We start from the raw sequence: 10,000 nt of genomic DNA, 5'->3' as shown, positions 1-10,000 counted from the left end.
ATTCAGATTTAATTCCGATTTATTCAAATTTATTCAGATTTAGTCAATATTCAATTTATTCCCATTTATTCCGGAGATATTGTGATTTATTCCAGATTTATTCCCATTTATTCCAGACAGAACGTGGCCGCCCTTATATTAAGAATAAGATAAGAATAAGAATAAGATAAGAATAAGAATAATAAAATAAGAATATGAGTAAGAATAAGAATAAAATAATCATAATTATAATATAATATAAGAATAAGAATAATAAAATAAGAATAATGATAAGAATAAAATAAAATAATATTAAGAATAAGAAGAATAAAATAAGAATAAACTAAGAAGAATAAAAATAATAAAATAATAATCGAAGAAGAATAAGAAGAATAAGAAGACGAAGAATATAATATAATATATTATAATACAATATAATATAATAATAATGAAATAAGAAGAATAAGAATAATGATAAGAATAAAATAAAATAACAAAATAAAATAATAAGGATAAGGATAAGAAGAATATAAGAATAAAAATAATAAATAATCGAAGAATAAGAAGAATAAGAATATAATATAATATAAGAATAATGAAATAAGCATAAGAATAATGATAAGAATAAACTAGAATAAGAATAATATAAGAATAAGAATAACAAAATAAGAATAATAAGAAGAAGAATATAAGAATAAAAATAATAAAATAATAATCGAAGAATAAGAAGAATAAGAAGAATAATATAATATAAGAATAATGAAATAAGACTAATAGAATAATAAAATAATAATTATAAGAAGAAGAAGAAAATAAGAATAAGAATAATGATAAGAATAAAATAAAATAATATTAAGCATAAGAATAAGAATAATATGAGAAGAATAAGAATAATAATAAAATAATAGGGGAAGAATAAGAAGAATAATATAATATCAGAATAATGAAATAAGAATAAGAATATAAGAATAAGAATAGCAACATAAGAAGAAGAATATAAGAATAAGAATAAAAATAATAAAATAATAATCGAAGAATAAGAATAAGAATATAAGAATAAGAATAATAAAATAAGAATAAGAATAATGATAAGAATAAAATAAAATAATATTAAGAATAATAATAATAATAATAATAATATAAGAAGAATAAAAATAATAAAATAATAATCGAAGAAAAATAAGAATAATATAATATAAGAATAATGAAATAAGAATAAGAATAATGATAATGATAAGAATAAAATAAAATAGAATAAGAAAAAGAAAATAAGAATAAGAATAAGAAGAAGAATATAAGAAGAATAAAAATAATAAAAGAATAATCGAAGAAGAAGAAGAATAAAATAATAACAACAACAATAATGCGCGTACCTGTTGGGATCCACCGTGTCGAGAATGGATTCGAATTCGGGATCCGGTTCGCCTTCCTCCACCATCGGCAGGTCGTAGCCGAGGGAGCGAAGGCAGGATTTGAACTCCTGGTGATTCAGCCGGCCGGATTTGTCCTTGTCAAAGTGTCTGAAAGGCGATCAATCAATCAATCAATCAATCTTGGGAATTATCACTCAATCAATCAATTAATCAATCATGGGAATTAATCAATCAATCAGCCTTGGGAATTATCAGTCAATCCATCCATCCATCCATCAATCTTGGGAATTAATCAATCCATCCATCTTGGGAATCAATCCATTCACCCATATTGGGAATGAATGAATCAATCCATCCATCCATTCATCTTGGGAATCAATCCATTCACCCATATTGGGAATGAATGAATGAATCAATCAATCAATCAATCAATAACATCTTGGGAATCAATCCATCCATCCATATTGGGAATCAATCAATCCATCCATCCATCCAACCATCTTGGGAATCAATCCATCCATCCATCTTGGGAATCAATCCATTCACCCATATTGGGAATGAATGAATGAATCAATCAATCCATCCATCCATCCATCTTGGGAATCAATCCATTCACCCATATTGGGAATGAATGAATGAATCAATCAATCTTGGGAATCAATCAACCCATCCATCCATATTGGGAATGAATGAATGAATGAATCCATCCATCCATCCATATTGGGAATGAATGAATGAATCAATCAATCCATCCATCCATCTTGGGAATCCATCCATCCACCCATATTGGGAAAGAATCAATCAACCCATCCATCCATATTGGGAATGAATGACTCCATCCATCCATCCATCCATCCATCCATCTTGGGAATCCATCCATCCACCCATATTGGGAATGAATGAATCAATCAATCAATCCATCTTGGGAATCAATCCATTCACCGATATTGGGAATGAATGAATGAATCAATCAATCAATCCATCCATCTTGGGAATCAATCCATTCACCCATATTGGGAATGAATGAATCAATCAATCCATCCATCTTGGGAATCAATCCATTCACCCATATTGGGAATGAATGAATCAATCAATCAATCCATCCATCCATCTTGGGAATCAATCCATCCACCCATATTGGGAATGAATCAATCAATCCATCCATCCATCCATCTTGGGAATCAATCCATCCACCCATATTGGGAATGAATCAATCAATCAATCCATCCATCCATCCATATTGGGAATCAATCCATCCATCCATATTGGGAATGAATCAATCAATCAATCCATCCATCTTGGGAATCAATCCATCCATATTGGGAATGAATGAATGAATCAATCAATCCATCTTGGGAATCAATCCATTCACCCATATTGGGAATGAATGAATCAATCAATCCATCCATCCATCTTGGGAATCAATCAATCCATCCATCCATATTGGGAATGAATGAATCAATCAATCAATCAATCAATCCAACTTGGGAATCAATCCATCCACCCATATTGGGAATGAATCAATCCATCCATCCATCCATCCATCTTGGGAATCAATCCATTCACCCATATTGGGAATGAATGAATGAATCAATCAATCAATCAATCCATCTTGGGAATCAATCCATCCATCCATATTGGGAATGAATGAATGAATCAATCAATCCATCCATCCACCCATATTGGGAATGAATCCATCCATCCATATTGGGAATGAATTAATCAATCAATCAATCAATCCATCCATCCATCCATCTTGGAAATCAATCAACCCATCCATCCATATTGGGAATGAATGAATGAATCAATCAATCCATCCATCCATCCATCCATCTTGGGAATCAATCCATCCATCCATATTGGGAATGAATGAATGAATCAATCAATCCATCCATCCATCCATCCATCTTGGGAATCAATCCAGCCATCCATATTGGGAATGAATGAATCAATCAATCAATCAATCAATCCATCCATCCATCCATATTGGGAATGAATCCATCCACATTGGGAATGAATGAATGAATCAATCAATCCATCCATCCATCCATCCATCTTGGGAATCAATCAACCCACTCATCCATATTGGGAATGAATCAATCAATCAATCCATCCATCTTGGGAATCAATCCATCCACCCATATTGGGAATGAATGAATGAATGAATGAATGAATCCATCCATCCATCCATCCATCCATCTTGGGAATCAATCAACCCATCCATCCATATTGGGAATGAATGAACGAATCAATCCATCCATCCATCCATCTTGGGAATCAATCCATTCACCCATATTGGGAATGAATCAATCAATCCATCCATCCATCTTGGGAATCCATCCATCCATATTGGGAATGACTGAATGAATGAATGAATCAATCAATCAATCAATCAATCCATCCATCCTGGGAATCAGTCCATTCACCCATATTGGGAATGAATGAATGAATCAATCAATCAATCAATCAATCCATCTTGGGAATCAATCCATCCATCCATATTGGGAAGGAAGGAATGAATCAATCCATCCATCCATCCATCCATCCATCCATCCATCTTGGGAATCAATCCATCCACCCATATTGGGAATGAATCAATCCATCCATCCATCCATATTGGGAATGACTGAACGAATGAATGAATGAATCAATCAATCCATCCATCTTGGGAATCCATCCATCCATCCATATTGGGAATGAATGAATGAATCAATCAATCCATCCATCCATCTTGGGAATCAATCCATCCATCCATATTGGGAATGAATGAATGAATGAATCAATCCATCCATCCATCCATCTATCCGTCCATCCATATTGGGAATGAATCAATCAACCAACCAACCAACCAACCAATCAATCTTGGGAATTAATAACTCAATCCATTTTGGGAATCAATCAATCCACCTTGGAATTATTAATCAATCTTGGAAATGATCATCAATTAATCAATCTTGGGAATTATCACCCAATCAATTAATCAATCAATCTTGGGAATTATCAATCTTGGGAATCGATCGATCCGGGGATCCACCGACTTACTTGAACATCATGCTGAACTCCTTGAGCGCTTCTTCGGTGACGCCTGTCGTGTTCCTGGGGAGGGAAAGAGAATCTGGTTGGTATGAGTGGATCCCCCTAGATCTCGTGGGATCTCTCTCACCTGGCTCGGATCTGCGGCGCCTGCCTCCCCAGCCGATCCCCCCAAGATCTCACCTGCCTCGGATCTGCTGCTCCAGGCTGCCCTGCATCCGCGCCCCCAGTGGATCCCCTTAGATCTCGGATCTGCTGCACCCGCCTCCCCAGTCCATCCTCCCAGGTCCCAGGGATCTCTCTCGCCTGGCTCGGATCTGCTGCACCTGCCTCCCCAGTTGATCCCCGAGGTCTCGGGGGATCTCTCTCTCACCTGGCTTGGATCTGCTGCTCCAGGTTGTGCTGCATCTGCACCCCAGTTGATCCCCCTAGATCTCATGGATCTCCCTCTCACCCCTGGATCTCGGGGTATCTCCCTCATCTGGCTTGGATCTGCTGCCTCTGCACCCCCAGTTGATCCCCCGAGATCTCATGGATCTCTCTCTCACCCCTGGATCTCAGGGTATCTCTCTTACCTGGCTTGGATCTGCTGCACCTGCAGCCCAGTTGATCCACCGAGATCTTGGGGGATCCCTCTCACCTGGCTTGGATCTGCTGCTCCAGGTTGTGCTGCCTCTGCACCCAGTGGATCCTCTAGACCTCTGGGATCTCTCACACTGGCTTGGATCTGCTGCACCCGCACACCTAGTTGATCCCCCAAGATATAGGGGATCCACACCCCCAGTTGATCCCCTATATCTTGGGATCTCTCACTGGCTTGGATCGGCCACATCCGCACCCCGCCTCCCCAGTCGACCCCCTAGATCTCATGGGAATCTGCTGCTCCAGGTTGTGCCGCATCCGCACCCCCAGTGGATCCCTGGATCTCAGTGATCTCTCACACACCTGGCTCAGATCCGCTGCACCCGCCTCCCAGTGGATCCCTCATAGATACCAGGGATCTCCCTCACCCGGCTTGGATCTGCTGCATCCGCACCCCCAGTCAATCCCCCTAGATCTTGGGGATCTCTCTTTCACCCCTAGATCTTAGGGGATCTCTCTCACCTGGCCTGGATCTGCTGCTCCAGGTTGTGCTGCATCTGCCTCCCAGTGGATCCCCTAGTCCCTAGATCTCATGGATCTTTCTCAGCACTAGATCTCGGGAATCTCCCTCACCTGGCCTGGATCTGCTGCTCCAGGTTGTGCTGCATCCGCCTCCCCAGTCGATCCTCCTAGATCTTGGGGGATCTCTCCTGCCAGTTAATCCCCGAGGTCCCAGGGATATCTCCCTCACCTGGCCTGGATCTGCTGCTCCAGGTTGTGCTGCATCTGCCTCCCAGTGGATCCCCTAGTCCCTAGATCTCATGGATCTTTCTCAGCACTAGATCTCGGGAATCTCCCTCACCTGGCCTGGATCTGCTGCTCCAGGTTGTGCTGCATCCACCTCCCCAGTCAATCCCCCCAGATCTCTTGGATCTCTCTCAACCCTAGATCTCGGGATCTCTCTCACACACCCTAGATCTCGGGAGATCTTTCACACACACCCTAGATCTAGGGGATATCTCTCACCTGGCTTGGATCTGCTGCTCAAGGTTGTGCTGCATGTGTATCCCCAGCTGATCCAGTTGATCCCACAGCAGTTGATCCCTGTGAGATCTCTCTCACACCCCTAGATCTCGGGGATCTCTCTCTCTCTCACACACACACCCTAGATCTTGGGGATCTCTCTCACCCCTAGATCTTGGGGATCTCTCTCACCTGGCCTAGATCTGCTCCTCCAGGTTGTGCTGCATGCGCATCCCCAGCTGATCCCACAGATCTCTCTCACACACACCCTAGATCCTGGGGATCTCTCTCACCTGGCCTGGATCTGCTGCTCCAGGTTGTGCTGCATGTGCATCCCCAGCTGATCCAGTTGATCCCACAGCAGTTGATCCCCATGAGATCTCTCTCACACCCCTAGATCTCGGGGATCTCTCACACACACACCCTAGATCTTGGGGATCTCTCTCACCCCTAGATCTTGGGGGATCTCTCTCACCTGGCCTGATCCCCAGCTGATCCCACAGCAGTTGATCCACAATCTCTCTCTCACACACACCCTAGATCTCGGGGGAATCTCCTCTCACCTGGCCTGGATCTGCTGCTCCAGGTTGTGCTGCACGCACATCCCCAGTTGATCCAGTTGATCCCAAGATCTCTCTCTCTCACCCCTAGATCTCAGGATCACACACACCCACACCCAAGATTTTGGGATCTCTCTCACCCACACCCTAGATCTCGGGGGAATCTCCTCTCACCAGTTAATCCCCTAGATCCCAGGGGTCTCTCCTCACCTGGCCTGGATCTGCTGCTCCAGGTTGTGCTCTCTCACACACCCCTAGATCTTGGGGATCTCTCTCACCCCTAGATCTCGGGGGATCTCTCTCTCTCACACACACACCCTAGATTTTGGGGGATCTCTCCTCACCTGGCCTGGATCTGCTGCTCCAGGTTGTGCTGCATCCGCCTCCCCAGTCGATCCCCCCAGATCTCTCGGATCTCTCAACCCTAGATCTCTCTCACTCCTGGATCTTGGGGGATCTCTCCCACCCGGCTCGGATCTGCCGCCCCCACCTCCCCAGCCAACCCCCTAGATCCCAGGGATCTCCCTCACCTGGCCTGGATCTGCTCCGCCAGGTTGTGCTGCACGCGCATCCCCAGTTGATCCCACAGCAGTTGATCCCCAAGATCTCTCTCACACACCCCTAGATCTTGGGGGATCTCTCTCTCACCTGGCCTGGATCTGCTGCTCCAGGTTGTGCTGCATCCGCCTCCCCAGTCAATCCCCCCAGATCTCTCGGATCTCTCTCAACCCTAGATCTCGGGATCTCTCTCTCTCTCTCTCCCTGGATCTTGGGGAATCTCTCCCACCCGGCTTGGATCTGCCACCCCCACCTCCCCAGCCAACCCCTCTAGATTCCAGGGATCTCCCTCACCTGGCCTGGATCTGCTGCTCCAGGTTGTGCTGCATGTGCATCCCCAGCTGATCAAGTTGATCCCCGAGATCTCTCTCACACCCCTAGATCTCAGGGGATCTCTCTCTCTCACACACCCCCCCTAGATCTCGGGGGATCTCCCTCACCTGGCCTGGATCTGCTGCTCCAGGTTGTGCTGCATGTGCATCCCCAGCTGATCCAGTTGATCCCACAGCAGTTGATCCCCATGAGATCTCTCTCACATCCCTAGATCTCGGGGATCTCTCTCACACACACCCTAGATCTTGGGGATCTCTCTCACCCCTAGATCTTGGGGGATCTCTCTCACCTGGCCTGATCCCCAGCTGATCCCACAGCAGTTGATCCACAATCTCTCTCTCACACACACCCTAGATCTCGGGGGAATCTCCTCTCACCTGGCCTGGATCTGCTGCTCCAGGTTGTGCTGCACGCACATCCCCAGTTGATCCAGTTGATCCCAAGATCTCTCTCTCTCACCCCTAGATCTCAGGATCACACACACCCACACCCAAGATTTTGGGATCTCTCTCACCCACACCCTAGATCTCGGGGGAATCTCCTCTCACCAGTTAATCCCCTAGATCCCAGGGGTCTCTCCTCACCTGGCCTGGATCTGCTGCTCCAGGTTGTGCTCTCTCACACACCCCTAGATCTTGGGGATCTCTCTCACCCCTAGATCTCGGGGGATCTCTCTCTCTCACACACACACCCTAGATTTTGGGGGATCTCTCCTCACCTGGCCTGGATCTGCTGCTCCAGGTTGTGCTGCATCCGCCTCCCCAGTCGATCCCCCCAGATCTCTCGGATCTCTCAACCCTAGATCTCTCTCACTCCTGGATCTTGGGGGATCTCTCCCACCCGGCTCGGATCTGCCGCCCCCACCTCCCCAGCCAACCCCCTAGATCCCAGGGATCTCCCTCACCTGGCCTGGATCTGCTCCGCCAGGTTGTGCTGCACGCGCATCCCCAGTTGATCCCACAGCAGTTGATCCCCAAGATCTCTCTCACACACCCCTAGATCTTGGGGGATCTCTCTCTCACCTGGCCTGGATCTGCTGCTCCAGGTTGTGCTGCATCCGCCTCCCCAGTCAATCCCCCCAGATCTCTCGGATCTCTCTCAACCCTAGATCTCGGGATCTCTCTCTCTCTCTCCCTGGATCTTGGGGAATCTCTCCCACCCGGCTTGGATCTGCCACCCCCACCTCCCCAGCCAACCCCTCTAGATTCCAGGGATCTCCCTCACCTGGCCTGGATCTGCTGCTCCAGGTTGTGCTGCATGTGCATCCCCAGCTGATCAAGTTGATCCCCGAGATCTCTCTCACACCCCTAGATCTCAGGGGATCTCTCTCTCTCTCTCTCTCACACACACCCCCCTAGATCTCGGGGGATCTCCCTCACCTGGCCTGGATCTGCATGCGCATCCCCCGCTGATCCAGACGATCCCACAGCAGTTGATCCCTGAGATCTCTCTCACACACCCTAGATCTCGGGGGAACTCTGTCAAACACACACCCTAGATTTCGGGGATCTCTCCTCACCTGGCCTGGATCTGCTGCTCCAGGTTGTGCTGCATGCGCATCCCCAGCTGATCCAGTTGATCCCACTGCTGGGCGAGACCCACTGTGCTGTGTTCGGTGTACTTGTTGTCCAGGATCAGGGCCTCCTCCATGGCGGCCCCCAGATCCTCGATCTTCTTCAGCTGGCTGCGCATGGCGCGGATCTCCTGGTGCTTGCGCTGGATCCCCGGGAAGGGGGGAGCGAGGAAGAGGGGGAAGGAGGGAGGGAAAAGGGGAAGGAGGGAGAGGAAGAGAGGAAGAGAGAGAGAAGGAAAGAGAGAGAAATACAGAGAGAGAGAGAGAGAGAGAGAGAGAAGGAAAAAAGAAAAGGAGGAAGAGAAAGAGAGGAAGAGGGGAAGAAAGAGAGAGAGAAGGGAAAATGAAAAGGAGGAAGAGAAAGAGGAGAAGAGGGGAAGAGAAAGAGAGAGAGAGAAGGAAAAAAGAAAAGGAGGAAGAGAAAGAGGGAAGAGAGAAAAAGAACGAGAGAGAGAGAGAGAAGGGGGGAAAAGGAGGAAGAGAAAGAGAGGAAGAGGGGAAAAGAGAATGAGAAAGAAAGAGAAATACAGAGAGAGAGAAATGAGAGAGAGAGAGAAGGAAAAAAGAAAAGGAGGAAGAGGAAGAGAGAGATACAAAGAGAGAAAGAAAGAGACAGAGAGAGAGAGAAGGAAAGAGAGAGAGAGAGAGAGAGAGAGAGAGAAGGAAAAAAGAAAAGGAGGAAGGGAAAGAGAGGAAGAAGGGAAGAGAGAAAGAAAGAAAGAAAGAAAGAAAGAAAGAAAGAAAGAAAGAAAGAGATACAAAGAGAGAAAAGAGACATAGAGAAAGAGAGAGAAATAGAGAGAAGGAAAAATGAAAAGGAGGAAGAGGAAGAGGAAGAGGGGAAGAGAGAGAGAGAATGAGAAAGAGAAAAGAGAGAAATACAAAGAGAGAAAGAAAGAGACAGAGAGAGAGAAAGAGAGAGAAAGAGAGAATGAGAAAGAGAAAAGAGATACAAAGAGAGAAAGAGACAGAAAGAAACAGAGAGA

At 45.4% G+C, this 10,000-nt stretch overlaps 1 protein-coding gene across 1 annotated transcript in view; it reads right to left on the bottom strand.

The window, feature by feature from the left end:
* Positions 1–10,000, bottom strand: part of LOC309524283 (spectrin alpha chain, non-erythrocytic 1-like) — a gene marked incomplete at its 5' end in the record, with an annotated part of 62,396 nt that overhangs the window by 6,322 nt on the left and 46,074 nt on the right. The window contains 3 exons of the mRNA XM_082208740.1: positions 1,353–1,499; positions 4,395–4,448; positions 8,961–9,157. Of these exons, the coding sequence (XP_082064866.1) occupies positions 1,353–1,499; positions 4,395–4,448; positions 8,961–9,157 (398 nt within the window). The remainder of the gene's footprint in view (positions 1–1,352; positions 1,500–4,394; positions 4,449–8,960; positions 9,158–10,000) is intronic.

This window comes from Podarcis vaucheri (assembly GCF_965113315.1).
Source record: "Podarcis vaucheri genome assembly, chromosome: Z".
NCBI lineage: Eukaryota > Metazoa > Chordata > Lepidosauria > Squamata > Lacertidae > Podarcis > Podarcis vaucheri.
The sequence above is the reverse complement of the archived record's forward strand: the minus strand, read 5'-3'. Positions and strand labels throughout refer to the sequence as shown.